Source organism: Rhyacophila brunnea, unplaced genomic scaffold, assembly GCF_057557595.1.
Source record: "Rhyacophila brunnea isolate RB1 unplaced genomic scaffold, BYU_Rbru_1.0 scaffold_10, whole genome shotgun sequence".
Lineage (NCBI taxonomy): Eukaryota > Metazoa > Arthropoda > Insecta > Trichoptera > Rhyacophilidae > Rhyacophila > Rhyacophila brunnea.
This window is the reverse complement of record NW_028232752.1, coordinates 23,514,812-23,535,338: the sequence shown is the minus strand read 5'-3', so window position 1 is coordinate 23,535,338 and position 20,527 is coordinate 23,514,812. Positions and strand designations below refer to the sequence as shown.

Genomic DNA, 20,527 nt, shown 5'->3' with positions numbered 1-20,527 from the left:
TTACGATATCAAAAAACTATTTATGAATACTCTTAAGTGTAGATAGTGTTAGTATGAAAACCAACTAGAGTTTTTTCCGGCCTGAAAATAGGTAGGAGAGCCTTCAGGAAATCCAATAATATTCACCTGCCACCGGATGCTGAGGCGACTGCCAACCGCCATTCCACCTATTCGATGGTATTGTATGCCATAGGCATGGTGCGGTGAGGAGGTTGTGCGAAACACGTGCAATAAAAAGTGAAACGGGATAGCACCGCCAAAAAAGCGGAAAAGATTTGATATTTACAGTATGTTTCAAAAGTAAACGCTTTATTCACCTGAATAAGTATTATAGGTACCTACTTATTGTAAATTTATCAATAAAACGAGAGACTTCTGCCTTTTATTAAAAAAAATGATTGATTTCATAATTATATTATTATTATGTTAAAACTCCATTATCAATTTTTACTATACTGCCCTGCTAAGTAAAAATACAGTGTTTTTGGTTTTAGAGAAATGTGAATCCAAGTTTTAAGCTACATTTTCGTTTATATTATGTAAAATCGTTGAATTGTTTTGATACAATCTCTAAAGATACGCTCTCTATTTAGAGATTATGTCAAAACAATTCAATAATTTTACATAATATAAGAAAAAAGGTAGTTTAAAACTTGGGTTCTCATTTCACTTAAACCAAAAATGTATTTTTACGTAGCAGGGCAGTAAAGTAAAGTTAAGGTATTATTCTAGGTAATAATTATACTTAGGTTAATAATTGGTTGGTAATATATCATATAAATTATATAATGCATTAACTGTAGTCAATATTCTATGGTTGAAAACCAAGACCCACTATATTCAAGTAAACTGTTTGTAGGAAATGACGATAGTTTCAAATTGAAATAAATGGTGATAATACGTTGTTTGATTTCAATGTAATATGCATTCGAAAATATTCATTTACTGTGAGTAACTAGCAACACCATTGTAACTCGCAATTCCGTACCGCGGCCTGACTATAGTCGGCATTGTGTCAAAACTATAGACAACAAACGATATTTATAATATTTATATTTATAATATTTATAAGTTTGCCAAATAATGTATTGTATGAAGAGTACATACATTTAATTTGCGAGGTCCTTTCGATGGGTATGTACGATGAGGGAAATATTTTTGTTTCATCACCTCTGACTAAAATCTCGACGCCCGTTCCTTTGAAGTAGAATTTTCAAATTTAACGTTTGTTAAAAAAATCAGACATTATCGAAGCCGGAAGGTCAATGCCTCATTTAAATTTTCACACCACGATGTCTGATAGATATTAGTTTTTCACTGATGGCTGTTGTAAATTAAACAGAGTTTACTGTTGGCCATATCCATTGTTCGTGAAAGCAAGATCTATATTATGGAACGGTAGATACTGACGTAAGTGATTTAAATAATTTTTCAAATTCTGCGGTGAAATGTGTGACTACTGAAAAACATATACCCCATAACCCTTTGATGGCCGCGCGGCTTAAGCGTTGGCCTATAAATAGTGTCGAGGGTCCCAGGTTCGAATCCTGGGTCTGGCAATTAGACATATTGTTTTTCAATTTGTCTATGAGTCAGAGTATGGACGTAATATGTTGAGCAAGTGGCTGACATCAAAACAAATTCTGTTAACACAAACCATAATATGATCTTATTAGGATCGGACATGGTAAAATTCACCGATGACATATTTTTGGGCGTGTGTTTACGTGTATTTTTTTAGGAAAATACATAATTTAAACTCATCACTCAATTTTTTTCGTCAGTGAGCTATTGAAATTTTATCGATTTGGTGTGTATTATTTTATTATATTTATTATTATATAAAGTCACTCTTTATCATTGTTATGAAATGTACTCATTATACAACGTCTTATAGTCAAAGTAAGGCAACTCCATTGAGCACACCATGTCTCAAGGATAGACAACACTTAAACAACCAATCGGCTCCACTTTTCACTACAGAATCCAAAAACCTAGATTCTGGTGGTAAGAATATTGTATAAATTGTTTATAAAGAGATTTACTATCCCTGGGGTTAATGCAGTAGAAGAAAATGGAGACGTTCCCAGGAGGCATCTGAAACATACCCTGGGTTGTAACGGTGATGGTAATGATGTACTGTCGATTCAGTTAAAATGATTATTGGTTTGGTTTGGATTGTTTTATTTTAGTAATAATTATTTTTAAAAAGTTTTTTAGTATATTTAAATACATATCGCGATTGTTGATAGGAATATTTTCTTTTCTTTCTTTTTCTTTATTATGTTGTTTAGTAAGACTACAATATAATCATATCTCACTAATAAAAATTTAATCTGAATATAAATTGTCTATTATTATTATTACAACATACTTAACTAATATATTAAAGGCTGACCAAACGCAGTATTCACTCATTTGAAGCATTCCTTTATTAAAAATCTATCAAAAACTACCACTTTACAATAATGTCAGAATACACAATAAGAAAGAAAGCTTTATTTAAATGAATTTATAAAAACCTAATATGTGATTAAAATGTCTTCTTTTGTGTCAGTCAGTATTTAAAATATGCTTCGATACCTTGTTTTATTCAGCTTGTCACGTATTCTACCTTCGAACGACGAAGGCAGGAGCTACACGCTGAAAAAGCTCGCCCACAGAAGTTTTCCAAGTGAAAAGTTTTTGTTAACAAGGCCTTTCTTTGTAGGGAGCACGTCGCCAGCCCTTGAGGTATCGGCGCCTACAAATAGACGCCCTTCTTGTTTTACCTTCTCATTCACTGTATGGGTATTTTAAAAATATACATATCTACTTGCCTGATTTGTAAAAGTACAACATTTTGATATTTGAATAATAATAAAGTTACATTTTTTATTTGTTTAACATGACATATTTTATATTGATTTTTTTAGTTTATAATATTTAAAAAGAATAGCATAAGAATTCTTGTTGTTAAATTACATCTATTCAATTCAGTCTAATATTCCAATTAAACTTTCACTTTAGTCCAGTTCATTTATAACTGGTAAATAGCATATTAAGATGTGTCATCTTCCACACTATGGATTAATTAGATGCTCCACCTGAATATGAAATAACAAAAATTCATTTTGAAGAAAGTTAAATTATCATTTAAAAGACACTAGACTAATTTCTTTTATTATGTTAACTGTCAATTGATGGTGGAACAGCATTGTATTATTGATTAATTTAATAAAACGCAAAATTTTTTAGTACTTCTTCCACTTTAAAAAAATAAATCTGGATCGGTTTTGTCCGCTTCAGGGGGACATTTTTAGTTAAGTACTAAAAAAATTGCGCTTTATTAAATTAATCAATAACACTAGACTAAATTTCCAAGTCCATAAACTGGTTTTTTTTTTACTATTATTATATATGGGGATAAACCACTCAATCCGTGTCGGCATATTGATCGGCGATATTAAATATCCATTTTTCGTAGTATCCAATTATGGCAAACTCAGTAAATAGCTGATTGCAATGCTAATTTCCGCATATCCGTTTTTTCACATATCCGCTATATCCGATGACTCAAACTCCATATAAAATAGCTGACTCAATTATATTAGTTATTTTCTAAACATTTGAGACAGGTGTATAGATGTTGTAGCTGTTGTCTTTTATTAATCATCTTTTTTCTCTCAAACTCTCAAACAAATAATTATAATCTAGAATAGCAATCCTCATATCAATCCTGCTCGACCACGTAATATTCTACGTAAAGATTCCCGATCGGATTTACAAGTTAACGTTAGCCGTAAAAATCATTCGTTTTAAAACAACGTTTCAGAATCTCCCGAAAGTAAATCAACTACACAATCATAACCTCACAATATTGCGTATTCACTTGCAGTATGCTTCCTGCAAAATAGTTCCACAGCCTCCCCCTATCGACCGTGCGAAAGGGGATGATGTGGCGGATCGAATATGCTAATGCCATTATTAAACATAGGCACGGATATATCGCAATGAGCTGGCCCAATGTCAATGCCAGCTAGGGGAGAGTCGGTCGCTTAAGCTAGTACAGCATACAAAAGCAAATCGATAATGTGCACACTGCAAATAAAAGGTTATGTTTTCAGGCGATGGAAACGGATTGAGTCATTTTTTAAAGGGCAGAATGAGTCATATTACAAATTCAAAATTAAATGGTAGTATGACGAGAATGATAATTATGCCCCAGAACATTTTAATACTATACTAAATTTCAGATTAAAAATAAAAAAATGGAGAATAAATATGTTTCTTCTTTTTTCTCGGTGCAGCATCCAGGGCAGGATTTGGACTCTGTCACAGTTGTAATCAACTGGTTCCTGTTTCTCGATTTTTTTCCATGCGTCCTTTCATCCTATAACATGGTTCAATCTGTTATTTTTAATTCCAGATATACAATAACAAAATAATAACTATATTTATTGGAAAGAATCCATTGTGTTAGAACGCTGCGACTTGGAGTTTTAATTTATTATTGTCCGACGGCTTATTATGTACTTAAAGTTCGATTAAAAATATATCTATAAATATATAATTATACAATATTAAATTAGGTGTTTATTAAATTTAATATTGGTAGTTTTACGTCATCGCGGACGGGCACTGTTTGTTTCAAACGACTGGTAGATTGAATGTGCTAATGCTAGAGGTATCTATAAATTTTCCTTCACACAGTCAATTCATAATAATACAGTAAATATAATTTAAGAATTTAGCATTCTATATTGAAAATGAGTTTGAAATACACCAGAATCATGCCTATTAGAAAAATAAGAAATTCTGGTGGCGGCAGGACTCGGAATCCAAGACTAATGAAATTTGATAACACCTCGGACTAGTTATTGGCGATTAAGTTAATAAAGGGAGGAGATTGACAGAATTTGGATCTTCAGATCGAGCGATATCACTAAGAAAGCGACTGAATCAACAATAACTGAAGAGAAAAGATCAGTGCAGCATCATTGTAGATCGCAATAAATTGTTGGCAACGCTTGTAATTTCAGTGATCGCTGTCCTCAGTGATAAAACAAAGAATATGGAAGGATTAGGTACTATGCAGGTGGCTAGATTGGTAAACGATATTGGCCGGAATTTGATGGATGCAGGTTCGAGTTCCGCCCGGCAACAATATTCTTTTAAAGAAGTGTTTCTATTTTATGTATGTAATAATATATTTAAAAAAAATGATTTCTATAATACCAGAGTCATATTCGAATATGGTTGTATACTTACTATATTTAGTATATTTTGATATTATGGTTGTATATATTTAGTATATTTTATTATAAACCATTTTATCGCCTTGGTAACGGGAGTCCATACGCTGGCACGTAACATCGGATCATTCATAATATAGCGTCCCCTTTATATGAGTTAGCATTCAAATTCAATTCAATTCTTGAACTTCGCAAAGATGTCTCAACTTTTGAATTGAATCGTAAGTTTCGTCCAACATCCCGTCACGGTTGACCGCTCGAGGTGGAAAGTGGAAAGTGTTGCGCAAACTTGCCATAAACAAACGGTGTGTAGAGGATCTTTGGTTTAGCCAGTTATCTCTGCAGCGGGAGAAACTTATGCATGTAGTAATATACCCACTTTGTATTTTTATTATTTAGGACTTAGCAACTGTATAGAAGTCCATATTTTTGTGTACTTTGGAGTTACACATATCAACCTTAAGACATTAAAATACCTGGAATAACCCAGCCCAATTTAAATAATTAAAGCGTTACACACAAAAAATTACCTTAAATACTATATTATTATAAATATATTTCTAGTCAGTGGCAAAAACTCCATAGTAGGCGATTATTTAAAATCTACCTCAAGAAAAATAGATTTCAATCACATGATGTCATTTCAAAACTAAAAAATACCTGTCACTGAGTATTATTACATAATTTAATTGAATTTAGCGTTCACCTTAACGCAAATTTCTGATTTTATTAAATTTTCTACCAATACAAACAAACAAAGGCTTGGGATAATCCAAAGTTTTTTGTGTGTAGTTTGACATGGTTTGTCCTTGAGATTTTTGTTTTATCTAATTGACTTTATAAAACGGGTGATGCTTCGAAAGAGTATACTTTCAGTATGGTTACAATATTAACTCTTGATTTGATGCAAGTTAAAATGATTTCTAGCTATGTTTTATAAATCGATCTTTTTAAAAAATTAAAAAAATAAAACTGCTAATTTTTTTTTTTTTTGAATATTTTCAATACTTATATTGGAGAAAAATTAAAACATGTATTATTAAGTTCTTTTGCAATCTTTCTTTGGAAATAAATATTATTTTCCACACTTTCAAAAAAGTAGCCCATACTTTTGTGCATACAGAGTGTTGTGTAATACCTACTAGATATAGTGTGAACTTTTAATGTACCTAAAAGAAATTCAAAATCACGCAAAAAAACCACAAAAATCAATAGATAATGAGGTAGGTAAGACTACGCGATGTGATTTATGTCCTCAAACAGATGAAATGGTATTGAACTGGATATTATGCCTCTAAGCAAGTGGACGAAATGCAGTCATACAGTGGTAGGTACCAAAGGAGTACTAGACGACCTCAGGGTCGCTATGGAACTCGCTGGATCAATGATCTCATCAAATTTAATAAAAAAAAAAAATTATTCAACGAATAAGACACAAGATTTAAGAATGTAACATTCTGTATATTGAATATACATAATTTGAAAACATCCCATGCATATACACACTTACACACATTTTTTTCTTTCTACAAATTTTTTTTTCTAGTGTGTATAAATAATATATATGAGATGTTTTCAAATTATGTATACTAATTTATAGTTTGATGGATTTACGTGGTAGTGAAAAATTGGGAACAGATATGAGTAGAAATAACTAGAGGAGGCCTCTATCCGGTATTAGATTGACCTCGGTTGATTATGATGTGCGAAATGACTTCTTTTCAAATTAAGGTAAACATTAAATTGTTGAATAATCTTTTTTTTTTATATAGTTTGCGTTTTATAAGAGTTTTCACCTCTGCTAAATTATTACACAGATATATCTATTAGTTTGCGAAAATATGGATAAAACTTTTAGAAAATCCCTTACTTATTTAAAACCCCACATACCGCAATTTCTTTTTTCAGTGAACAGCATTTTCTTTGTATGCGCGAAATATCTTTGCTTTGCGAAGGTTCAATATATATTACAAATTTCAAAGAGTATCTTTCAATAAGGCGAAAAAAGGCGCTGTTAGCACAGTAACAGGTGCATGGCCAGCGGTTAGCACTGCAAATCTTCAGAACAGACGCAATACATCATCTTCGGTATCGCAATAATGATCCCGATCACAAGAGTGAGTCGCAGATGTGCCATGTCTACGGGTCTCGGGGGGTACTTAGTTGGTCAGCAAAACGGGCGACTATTGATACTGTTAGTTTTATAATATAATCAAGAAGTTCAGAGCGACTGGTATATATCTTGAAAGAATACTTGAAGCATGTTTTGGTGAATGGGGGCCTTTATCTAAAATGAAACATTTTCAGTACAAGACAACACGTAGACGTATACGAGTACAACACATATTTTTAATCACCTACTTACATGTTTAGTATGTTCGTATATATATTAACCAGTGCCGAAGGCTACCTTTTGAAGGTTCTAGAATATCCATATTTACAGTACTTGGATTTGAATTTTGTTCATATTCAGTATTTTAACTTTTAATAATAAATTTATTGTGCTGTCATGATAGTTGGGCATTTTGACTGCGAGACTATTTGGTATCTAGTCAAACGCATCTCAAAAAATGTATATTTTTTTTTACGAAAATTACATTCCTATATGCACTCGAGAGCACGTTCGGCTTAAATACCTACAGCCTCAGGTTACGTGATAGTATGACACTGATTTTGATATTATGTGTGTGTCATTTACGATATATATTATTATATAATATAAAATTACTTGAATACATTACGAGGCAATTAAAAACTATTTTTCATGGCAAAATACGCTTTAGATAATCGCCTAGTATGGAGTTATTGCCTCTGATATTAACATTTTGAAGGAAAGTTTTAAATACAATTTTCGCCATTAAGCTAAGCATATGAGCATCCATAAAGTGGAGGTTATACAATAGACTTTTACAGTTTTCCAAATCCATTAGATTATTGCACTGCATCAAACACACATTGAAAAACAACATGATTTTTTTGATAGTCCGTCATACCCCGAACCCAAATATGTCACCATGGATGTATGCTTTTTAAGAAATTACTTGTTAAAGGTAAAATTACCATTTTTATTCCTAAGCAGAGTGGCATCCGTAGAGACTATTTTAGCTGTTAAGCGTTCGCTTAACTAAAGTCGTTGGTCTTAATCAAACATACATTCAAAAATACAATGTGGATTTGAACCCATGATACACGCTTTTAGAAATGGATGCTCTGCCACTACTCCAACGCGGTTAAATCTATGGTAATTATACTAGGTAAAAATAACATTATAAATTTATGTTATATATCTAATGTAGGTACTTACAGTCTAGACTATTTTTAATATTATTGCAAAAAATTTTGTTCGAAGTACAAACTACTAAGTGCCTCTTATTGTTGTCTTATCAAGCATGCATTTCGAATGAATACAAGCCGCTTACCGTTTTCTTGCACAATATTGTACATTACTATATTCTCCACTAAAATTTCTGCTTAATCTTCCGAGGAACCTTTCGCCAAAAGTGCCACAAAAGAATTTTCCTGCGGTATGTTATTATCATTACTTGGCTCGGATGCTTTCATCCACTTGCTGCCGCATTAGTAGAAAAATTTTCATGGCGGTTATCCTTTGTTGCGCACAAACACATATGCCTACCGCCTTTAGGGCATACAGGCCGTTCCATTTCTCCCAGAGTTTTACATGTACCTGGGTAGGTACATATTATTGTATGTCACCTAATCACTGCATAATTTTAAAGTATGTACATTTAATTAGAATGGTTACTTATTTGACCGTATAAATTTATTAATTGATTAAATCGGCGTTTACTTAGTAAAATAATTAAATTATAATTATGAGAAAAAATATGTCATACGAGTACATGGTTATTAATAGCTTCATTTATATGTTTGTCGAATGTTGTAAGTGTGGGAGATGTATCTCAAATAAGGCTTAGTGGTGATGGTGTTTATTTTGTGTGCAGAGACCAGCCGATCGATGGGTTATTAAAAAATCTTTGTATTATTAAAATGACAACCAGTTGTTCATAAAAATATTACTAGCCTTTAATTGCATATTTTTTTATGTAATATAATGCGACTTGTTAAATTTATTTTAATTTTATCAGTATTTTAGTGTTAATAAGGTGTAATTAATGTCTCTAAAACCTTGGGTTACGAGTTCGAATCCCGCATTCGGAAAATTGACAAATTGTTTTTTCAACAAGTTTTTAAAATAGAATGACAACCAAATACGTTGAGCGAATGATTATCGACCATTCTTAGTAAAACATCCTATTAAGGGGGGACATGCTCGTCGAAGGTCAAAATTGAGTTTTTATTGTATTTTCAAACCATGATCCTGGACACTCCTTAAACGTTGTAGATAATCTATTTATATAATTTTGAAGCCTTATTATCCTTTATAGTTATTTTAAACATTTGATGACTGCATGAAGTATTTTTGTTACATAAAATAGTATTCTTTTAAACCTCTCGCTCTAATGTTTTAGAATATAGTCATATTTCGGTACAGAACTGTGCAGTGGTGTTAAGATTTTTTACATTTATTAATTTTTAAACGCATTTATAAAACCATTAGTATAATTTATTACGAGATAATTTTTGTAAAATATTCACGATAAAAAATTATTTTGATAATCTCTGTGATCCCAAATTTGACAAGAATTAGGCATTTTATTATTCAAAAAATCGGCAAGATTAACACATTTGAAGATGATTCTAAAGATATTTATTATAAGCTATGTCTTTGACCATTCAAGTGTGATAAAAATCTTATGAATAATAATTGCTTTATAATAATTATTGACCTAAGAATAAGGTAGTGTTTTTTTGAAATACGCCATTTCTTTTGTCATTCCCTAGTGGTTAAGCTACAACATACGGCCGTAGCCATAAATTGACAAACTATAATTAAAGTAGGGAGTAAAATTATGTTAACGCGCGTGTTTGAACATGTACCTAACCGAATTTTTTTTTATTTTTTTTTAAACGGTACATGTTCAAACACGCGCGTTAATATCATTTTACTCTTTACTTCAATTATAGTTTGTCAATTTATGGCTACGGCCGTATGTTGTAGCTTAACTACTGGGGAATGACAAAAGAAATGGCGTATTTCAAAAAAACACTACCTTATTCTTAGGTCAATAATTATTATAAAGCAATCATTATTCATAAGATGTTTATCACACTTGAATGGTCAAAGACATAGCTTATAATAAATATCTTTAGAATCATCTTGAAATGTGTTAATCTTGCCGATTTTTTGAATAATAAAATGCCTAATTCTTGTCAAATTTGGGATCACAGAGATTATCAATATAATTTTTTATCGTGAATATTTTACAAAAATTATCTCGTAATAAATTATGCTAATGGTTTTATAAATGCGTTTAAAAATTAATAAATGTAAAAAATCTTAACACCACTGCACAGTTATGTACCGAAATATGACTATATTCTAAAACATTAGAGCGAGAGGTTTAAAAGAATACTATTTTATGTAACAAAAATACTTCATGCAGTCATCAAATGTTTAAAATAACTATAAAGGATAATAAGGCTTCAAAAGTATATAAATAGATCATCTACAACGTTTAAGGAGTGTCCAGGATCATGGTTTGAATATACAATAAAAACTCAATTTTGACCTTCGACGAGCATGTCCCCCCTTAAGAAAACTAATCTGGATGCCCGTGCGTTTTGTTGACTGTTTTAACTTTTTCATATATTACATAATATCAAACACTTTAACGGTATTTCTAATAATTATTATTATCAACGGAGAGTTGATGCTTTCAATATATAGCTGTATAGACGCATTCTCAAAATTCCTTGGATTCACCGTGTGACAAATATTGATGTTCTCTATCGGATGGTAAAGTATCGAGAAGTTCTGCGTTCTATCAAAACCACAAAACTACATACCTCATAAACGTCATACTATGAGTAGATGACAAAGGTACAGCATTCCCCAGCTTGCGTGATTAGTACGAGTGTAGTTTCACCAAAATATTCCGACTAGCAGATGATTAAACAAAGATGCTCTCGATGGTAACTGACCCCCGTTAAGGGATGTCACAATAAAAATATCAGTTTTTGATGAAAGATAATTGTATTCATAAAATTAAATACAATGTATGATATTTATTTTACGTAAGTATCAATTATGTAGAACGAGTATTTTTTTTTTGTTGTTTTTTTTTTTTAATATTTCAATTAACGTAATATCAATAATGTTTATGTGTAGTCTAAAACAGTAATAATTAGATAATTAGTTTACTAACATCCTTTTATAGCTATATTGTTATCCAACAAGTGATAAAATCAGGACAAGCTCTGTGTGTTTATAGATCTCGCGGAATAGACCTCCACAAAGCTCGAAAAAGCTTGGAAAAGCCGGTGGGTCGAATGCCTTAGATAACTCCCACATTTCCACATTACCTTTGTGTCCCGCGCGGTCTTTTCTTAATGGTGATAGTTGGGTACCACCGCACCGTCGGTAATACATTAACACCTTTCAAGTCTTACGTGCGCCAAAGGAACCTTTGTACTTTTTTTACTTCTGTGTGATAGCATCGACTCCTCGCATACGTTCTCATACTTGTCGCGGCGTTTCTTTATATACAAGGTGCATTAGAGATTGCTACACCCAATCAGAAAGTGCACTCTGTTGTTTTGATTTTATAGTGCACTAACAAATTGTAATGGTTAGATATAGACACATACGTTTAAAAAATAAGTTTTATTTACATAAAAAAATCATTTTTTATGAAATCATTGTAACTGGAACGATATGTATCTAAATATATGTTGAAATGTTATATACATATTTTTTTATTTATGTAAATATTGTACACAATATAAGAATGTATAATTATATATTGAATATACATATTTCTTTCATATGCAACTATCATATTTCGAGCATAAAATCTTCTATTATTTTTGATTAAAATTTGAATGCTAAACAACGTTTTATCCGTTGTTCATAATAACAACCAGAAATTCTAATAAAGATCGTTGTTTGATGTCATATTGTTTAAAATTGTAAATTATTTTGCAAACTTTCTCCTGAGCCATTCTCAAATCGGTTTTCAATTTGTTGATTTTCCACATTTAATTACATTTTTAAATTTCTTTTGGAGATAAGCTGATTTATTTGTTGAAAATTATACGGCCCACGTGCTCGTCGTAGGTCAAAATTGAGTTTTTATTGTATTTTCAAACCATGATCCTGGACACTCCTTAAACGTTGTAGATAATCTATTTATATTAATTTGAAGCCTTATTATCCTTTATAGTTATTTTAAACATTTGATGACTGCATAAAGTATTTTTGTTACATAAAATAGTATTCTTTTAAACCTCTTGCTCTAATGTTTTAGAATATAGTCATATTTCGGTACATAACTGTGCAGTGGTGTTAAGATTTTTTACGTTTATTAATTTTTAAACGCATTTATGAAACCATTAGTATAATTTATTACGAGATAATTTTTGTAAAATATTCACGATAAAAAATTATATTGATAATCTCTGTGATCCCAAATTTGACAAGAATTAGGCATTTTATTATTCAAAAAATCGGCAAGATTAACACATTTGAAGATGATTCTAAAGATACTTATTATAAGCTATGTCTTTGACCATTCAAGTGTGATAAACATCTTATGAATAATGATTGCTTTATAATAATTATTGACCTAAGAATAAGGCAGTGTTTTTTTGAAATACGCCATTTCTTTTGTCATTCCCCAGTGGTTAAGCTACAACATACGGCCGTAGCCATAAATTGACAAACTATAATTGAAGTAGGGAGTAAAATGATATTAACGCGCGTGTTTGAACATGTACCGTTTAAAAAAAAATAAAAAAAAATTCGGTTAGGTACATGTTCAAACACGCGCGTTAACATAATTTTACTCCTTACTTTAATTATAGTTTGTCAATTTATGGCTACGGCCCTATGTTGTAGCTTAACCACTGGGGAATGACAAAAGAAATGGCGTATTTCAAAAAAACACTACCTTATTCTTAGGTCAATAATTATTATAAAGCAATCATTATTCATAAGATGTTTATCACATTTGAATGGTCAAAAACATAGCTTATAATAAGTTTCTTTAGAATCATCTTCAAATGTGTTAATCTTGCCGATTTTTTGAATAATAAAATGCCTAATTCTTGTAAAATTTGGGATCACAGAGATTATCAATATAATTTTTTATCGTGAATATTTTACAAAAATTATCTCGTAATAAATTATACTAATGGTTTCATAAATGCGTTTAAAAATTAATAAACGTAAAAAATCTTAACACCACTGCACAGTTATGTACCGAAATATGACTATATTCTAAAACATTAGAGCAAGAGGTTTAAAAGAATACTATTTTATGTAACAAAAATACTTTATGCAGTCATCAAATGTTTAAAATAACTATAAAGGATAATAAGGCTTCAAATTAATATAAATAGATTATCTACAACGTTTAAGGAGTGTCCAGGATCATGGTTTGAAAATACAATAAAAACTCAATTTTGACCTTCGACGAGTATGTCCCCCCCCCCTTAAGGCATCGAAAATTAGATAATTAATCAATAGAACTATTGGAATTATACACAGGAGTATTTATTTTCAACTTTATTTTGTTCCGTTGACAAAACCAGTATAATGATTCGAATTCGAGCAAAGAAAAAATGCGTAAGTATATGACACATTATAAAAAAACAGCATTTTTGTAGATGTATCTATCTTTAATTAATAAGATTTCAGGCAATTAGGCTACCCTATATTCAATATAATAGTAGCTCAAGTTCTAATTGGATTTTGAAGCAATATTCAAATATTAAAAATGCTATTGTAAAACTTGCCCATTTTGTTGTAAGTATAAATCTTTCATCAAGTGATTATAAAGTTAATTATTTTAATTTTGGGTTAGGTAATAATGTTATTAGTCTTTCGAATGCAACGTGTATTTTGACGTCTAATAATTAATAAAAAGGTAGAGTGATTACTGATTATAAATAATTTTTGATCAACAATAAATATAAATGGTAGCATGTCTCACTGGGAATTCTAAAAACATCATAGTTGCTAAAAGATTAAATTCAAAATATTAGTACGTAACCCTAAAAATTAAAATCTTGAAAGATCACGACACCATCTAAAAATCAAGCTCAGTCAATAATTTTTAATGTCTTGTAAAATTGTAAAATTGCAAAATATGTTCGCCAAGTGAATAACATCGGTTGCATAAAGGTTTTTAAATTAAGACGTGATTAGTGAGTGTATCGTTAGCTTAATGCACAGCATCTAATGATTGTAGGTTAAAGTTCCAGTCGGTTTTTCTCATATGTTACGAACAGTTATGTAAAAGTATCTCTTATAGTAATTATGTGAAGTCGCTATCATTTTGTGAGATATGTTTTTTTTATATATATCAACCATTTAGAAGTTTACTAAAAACCAACTGTTTATAATATAAAGTATTATTGATGAAAATAAACTTGTCTAGTTCCATTTTTTAAAAAAACCCAAAGTAAAATGATACCCACCTCGAAAACGTTTAATGACCCTCGCAAAAGAGCCAAGTACAAAAACGAATATATTATTTAAGAAACTTATAAAAAAATTACGTTGATTCTCTTTCTGTCTATCCGTGTACTGTAAAATCACGTGTTCGGCTCCATTCTTTTGGTCCTTTGTGGCTGCCCTCTTTGATTAACTTTGATCTAGGTGTTGTTAGGTGTAGAGGTAAGTTGGACTGCCCCGGGCTCTCCAATGCCAATACAATTTGCAGGCCAAAGGTGAACTTTCTTCAGTTTCTTATATCTATACCTACATCTTCAGGAATGAAGATTGAATTCTATTCGTTATGTGTATTGACTATTTTGCTTGTATTGTTATTTAAGAATTTAGAGGAATTATTTCATTCTTATATTTTTCAATATAAATGTAATAATATAATATTTTTCACGATTTAGCGATTTACTTCATGTGGCAATCATATTCACTTAATATTTATTATAAATTTTCTATTTCTAATAAATGAAAACTAAATATATTATGTTCTGAATAAGCAATACAGTAAAAAAAAATAGGGCATTACATAATATAGGAATAATTTTTGGCGACCCAAGTTTCGTATTTCACCATCTTCAAGCTATATAATATGTCCTATATCTGTTTTTGGTAATAATACAATTCAGTTAGTACTATCTACTCCATGTAGATATTAAATTGAGATGATTAATTTGAAAACACTTCAGATAAATATTTAACTACTAGAAAAAATATTTTTGAAAAAAAAAAGACGCCCAGCGGGGTTCGAACTCGCGCCCATATCCTATACTCACTAAGTTATGTATGTTCTATCTAATTGCGAAGAAATTAACTAGTGGTTTCAACAATTCTTTCTGTAGCACATATGTTCAATAAATAACGTTACATTCTTTAATCTTGTGAATTAATCGTTGAATTAAAAAATATAATTTATTAAATTAACGTATTAAAGGAACGGAAATATAACATTATGCATAATTAAAAGAATTCCCAAATAATTCATTGGAAAGTCATACATTTGTAGTAATGAAGATTTTTTTAAATATTGATCGATGATTAATCTGGACAATATGAAGAACAAAATTATTTAAAGTTAGATATTAAATTCTATGTATAAACTTATGTACTTATGTAGGTATTGAATTTTCGTTATAACTTGTCCAATGGTTGGTATTAATATATTGTATCGATTGTAGGGTATGTATTTAAATAAATATATTTTTGCTTCATTGTTTCAGATAATTGTGACGCTTTGTATTTAGTTAAAATTCTTGAGTTTCAAATAAAATGCATCATTTTTAAAAAATATATTTTATTGATTAAAAAAAATAAACACACAATGACTTATCGTTTGGCAGATTAATCCACATTAACATGCTTCAAAAATCATTCAACATTAAAATAATAAATAATTGTGATTCTATTGATGGCCGTCATCGTGGATTAAATCCACCAACGAAAAAATAAAATAATAACATAAATAGGGGTTTATCGCGAGATTATTAGGTTGGTCGGCAGTCTGTGGAAGAATTACTTGGGCAGATGATCTCCCTCCGCGTGGTAACCGTTCTCGTCAGCGGTGTAGGTCAGGGAGTATTGCTTTCCATCTTGGCCGATCCATGACACGGTACCGCGGACGACGAGGGCTTCGTTTTCGGTTCCGGCGTTTTTCAACTCGGCTTGTTCCTGTCGGGATGTTCCGTCACTGGTCTCATAACTAGTTAACAAAAAGACCATCATCAATAAAACAGTAACTTTACTCAATTATTATAATACCAATCACCGTAAGTGACGTTGAATAACAGTTCTGCCCATCTAAGGAAAAAGGCAGTAACTGACTCTCACACACTTTCGAGATAAATGACATAATGTGTTTTTTCTCAAACTTTAGTACTGTGAATTAATAAAGAACGGTGGTAGTTTTTATTAGTAGGACGTTAAAATACAAACAAAGTAATAATAAACAAGCAGTAACTGTAATGAATAGGTGCAATTACTGCCTTTTTGCTAAAAAAATGTATTATTTTAGAAGATGTTAATTTTTTCACTAAGGATTTTAACAGTATTTTAATGATAATACTGATTTTAAAGTGAACAGAATATAAAGCTTTCAAAATTACCTAACGGATGGCATTCATAACTCAATTTCACAAATTTTGCAAGATACTGCTTTCTTCCTTAGAAGGGCAGAGTAGGTATAGCATGTATTATTCGTATCTCAATTATTTCGTTTATTTGGATTCTATCAACTAGAAAAACAATTCCTGATAAACCTTCCTTATTATATAGACACAGTTAATGGTTAACAAAAATTCTCGTAAATAAACTGTGAAACTGCATATAAAGTACCGATAAATACCAATACTATAAGGTGATCCACGCGCAAGTGAATTGTGACATCCCGCAAGCAGATACTGTATAATAATAATATGTTCTCAACAAATTTATTCTTTCTGTATAAATAGTCTATACCTATTATTGAATCGTTTTCATGATAGATAATTTGGAAAAATAAAAATATTCAATTAGAATTGAAATAAAACAGTGTTTCATCCCTAACAATGACAATGTGTACGTGAGATATTGATAATTATTATTTAAACATTCACCTATTTTCGGTTCCTCCGTTAAAATTTATGTAAGTATATAAATTATAATGTCGTGTGAAAATGAAAATATATTAATACTTAATTGCCCCGAATCAGTGGTTTTAATTAAAGTCAGAAGAAATGCCTAGAAAATACTTTTGACTATTAGCTTAATGGTTCAAGCACTCGTCTTGCATGCGATAGATGTGTATTCGGATCCCAATAAGTCTATTTTTATACGACTTTAATTATAAAGATATTTCCGAGGCTTTAACGAGTTACACATTAAAAAAACATAATTAATATTCTATTCTGAAATCTTTGTATATTAAAGACTTTAATAACTGATTGTGATTAGTATTTTTCTGTCATTATAAAATATTAAACACTTATAACATATTGGATAATATCAATTTGTAAAGAATTGTATGAAATATAATATGGACATACATTGTAAACATATTTTCAGATGAGTTGGCAGGTTTTGTACATTAAATTTTATTATTGAAATTTGATAATATACGTCTATTGTGTTATGTACTTACGCGAATCGGTATCCATCAACTCCGATGTTGTCATTGTCGTATCTGAGAATGGTCACATCCTTCGGGTTGCCTTGTGGTGCAGCTACGGCAGCAGCGACGAGGAGGAAGAAGAAGATTGCCTGAAATAACATCACCGTTAATGACATTATATCGTACATGACTAAAGTATTGGTACCATAGAGACGGTAAAAACGGCTTGACTAAGTATCACCAGCAAACAATAACAATACACCTGCGAATCGTCATGAGTGCCACTGAAGAATGATTTACCTATACTTATATGAATAGCGTTTGAGCAATTAATATCGCATCGCGTTGACAGAACGTAATCGAAAATTAATTTTAATACATTATAATATACGATATAAGTATATAATATATTTTATTCTCAACTAGAACGTTAACAATTGTTTGTTAGTATAGATATGTTAATATTATAAAGACATTTAAAATGTTGAAATTGGATTCAGAGTATGGATCTAATAGATAGAACACATAATAAAAAACAAATTTTCGTGATTAGTTTAAATAATTATAAGATAAAAAGAACTTCTTATATACAACGTTTTAAAATTTTCTGTTGAATCATATAAACTTGACTTGACTAGCTTAAACGATCAAAAAAATGTGTACTTGATAGAAATACTGAATAAATATAGAATACTGAAATGTTATTTTGACATTTCATATTGATCTCCATAGTAACGCACGTATATATTAATAATTTAGTTGGTAGGACCCCAGACCCCTAGCAACCAATAATAGTGTTTTAGTTTTTACGGATTTTTTCCGAAATAACTTTTCATACAAAACAGAATTAACTGAAAATGAATTCAATTCTACTTAAAGATGGCTAAAAGTATTAAAAGAATGCATTGGCATCGTGTTCTGATATATTTTAAAAGTTTTAAATGTCTAACTAGTCGGGAAGTTAGTTAAAAATCAATTGCAAGATTTTTACTGGATAAACAACCACCGGACAAACAAGAATACGACCTAATGAAAATGTTGTAAAATAGAATATTTTTCATAAAAAACCATTTTATTTAATAGATACTGCCCTAAACATCAATTTTAATTGAAAATTTAAATGCTTCTATTACTCATTATAAAGTAAATGAAAAATATACCTAAATATTACTGTAAAACAAAATTTATTTAACAAATTGATTTTTGCGATTTATGATGATGTGAACTATGTATAGTTACTATAATTAAATTAAAGTGAAAATTCACATCTAACAAATTGCGATTCGAGGAATTCAAAACAAAAAGAAATATCTTAGGTAATACACATTGTTGTCCAAACAAAACCAGTTTTCTTATATAACACCGAGTACACTTTGTAACACTTAACCGATGGGCGAACAATGATCGCCTGTTTGAGTTATATATTATTGTTATTATGCAAATAGTTCGTACCACTTTCATCTTGATGAGTTTGTTTATTTTTCACTTGGTGCTGTGAAAGAGGAAGATTTACTGATGCTTATAGTCTCGAAGACGAAGCCTTTTATATCCTTGATTCCTCCTCCACGTAAAATAATTGCGACGAGCCAGTTACCTGCGCATCTTCCTAAGAATACTGTTTACTGACATTTTGTAGACAGTAGCGCGCATGTGGGAAGTGAGGGGCTAACAATATATAAAATATAAAGGTAAATTACAATTTTATCATATCTATTCATATCGGTCTCTATGAAATGTATGTTATATAAATACTACTATCACTTCACCATGATAGATCATTAAGGGATCATATGATGGGTCTCCACAGAGTGGAGGTTATTAGTAGGTTTTGTTTTTATGAGAAATGGATGTTAGCCACCTGCTTAACCTATTAGATCCATACTCTGACTCCAAACACAAATTGAAAAATAATGTGTATTTGCCAAGCCCATGATTCTAATATGTGGCCTACAACATTATACGCCGACGCTTAAGCCGTTCGGCCATCGTGGACGTACATATTAATTAATATACCATACCTTTAGGTCAATGTGTAACACAACCTATGGTTGGTTGGTAAAAATAATGATATATTATACAAGACTAGACATAGGTTCATTTATTATTTAAAATTTAATAGTTACATATTTAAATTTAAATTTAAATAAAAGACAAATTTTATCGTATTGATTCCATATTTATTAGATATAACTGGGCCGATTTCGTCCACCTCAGAGTGACATTGTTGGATAACTGTTATTTTATTATCAAAAGAGTTTTTAGGATTTTTTTTTTGAATTATTAATAACCATGTCCTTGCTTTCTCGTACAAGGTGGTTGTTAGTAATTTTGAACAATTACAAAAACCCAGGCTTTAAGGAAAACACATAAATATTATGTCCTTACCGGGAATCGAACCCAGAACTCTCGGGTGGAAGGCAAGCGCCTTACGCACAGCACCACGAGAGCCGCCTTGAGTTTTTAGAATTAGGTACCTATTAATTGTCTTCCTATAATCTAAATTTGATATATATAAAATTAAAATATTATGAACGCGAAGATCGTCCGTAGTAAATATAGTTAAGTAGGTAGTCTGAAAAGAGGGCATAAGCTGATTTACTTATAATCAATAATATCAAAATC

The 20,527-nt window shown here is 30.6% G+C and overlaps 1 protein-coding gene across 2 annotated transcripts; it reads right to left on the bottom strand.

The window, feature by feature from the left end:
- Positions 1 to 16,291: 16,291 nt before the first annotated feature.
- LOC147079003 (endocuticle structural glycoprotein ABD-5-like) lies at positions 16,292 to 19,459 on the bottom strand. 2 transcript variants are annotated; one of them, XM_085948675.1, is made up of 3 exons: positions 19,358 to 19,459; positions 17,936 to 18,054; positions 16,292 to 16,519 (listed from the first exon to the last, which is right to left on the bottom strand). In XM_085948675.1, the coding sequence occupies exons 1-3, from the start codon at positions 19,364 to 19,366 to the stop codon at positions 16,333 to 16,335; spliced, it is 315 nt and encodes a 104-aa protein (XP_085804801.1). In that variant the 5' UTR covers positions 19,367 to 19,459; the 3' UTR covers positions 16,292 to 16,332. The 2 variants fall into 2 exon arrangements, with proteins under 2 accessions (XP_085804801.1, XP_085804794.1); XM_085948668.1 differs by lacking the exon at positions 19,358 to 19,459 and having other exon boundaries at positions 17,936 to 18,066.
- Between the last annotated feature and the right edge of the window lie 1,068 nt (positions 19,460 to 20,527).

Bases quoted from the DNA above. Each gene is read 5' to 3' on its own strand.
- LOC147079003 (XM_085948668.1), bottom strand. From the start codon at position 18,066: ATGTTATTTCAGGCAATCTTCTTCTTCCTCCTCGTCGCTGCTGCCGTA. The intron at 16,520-17,935 runs GTAAGTACATAA...TTTGTTAACTAG, and splicing joins GTTGATGGATACCGATTCGC to TTATGAGACCAGTGACGGAA.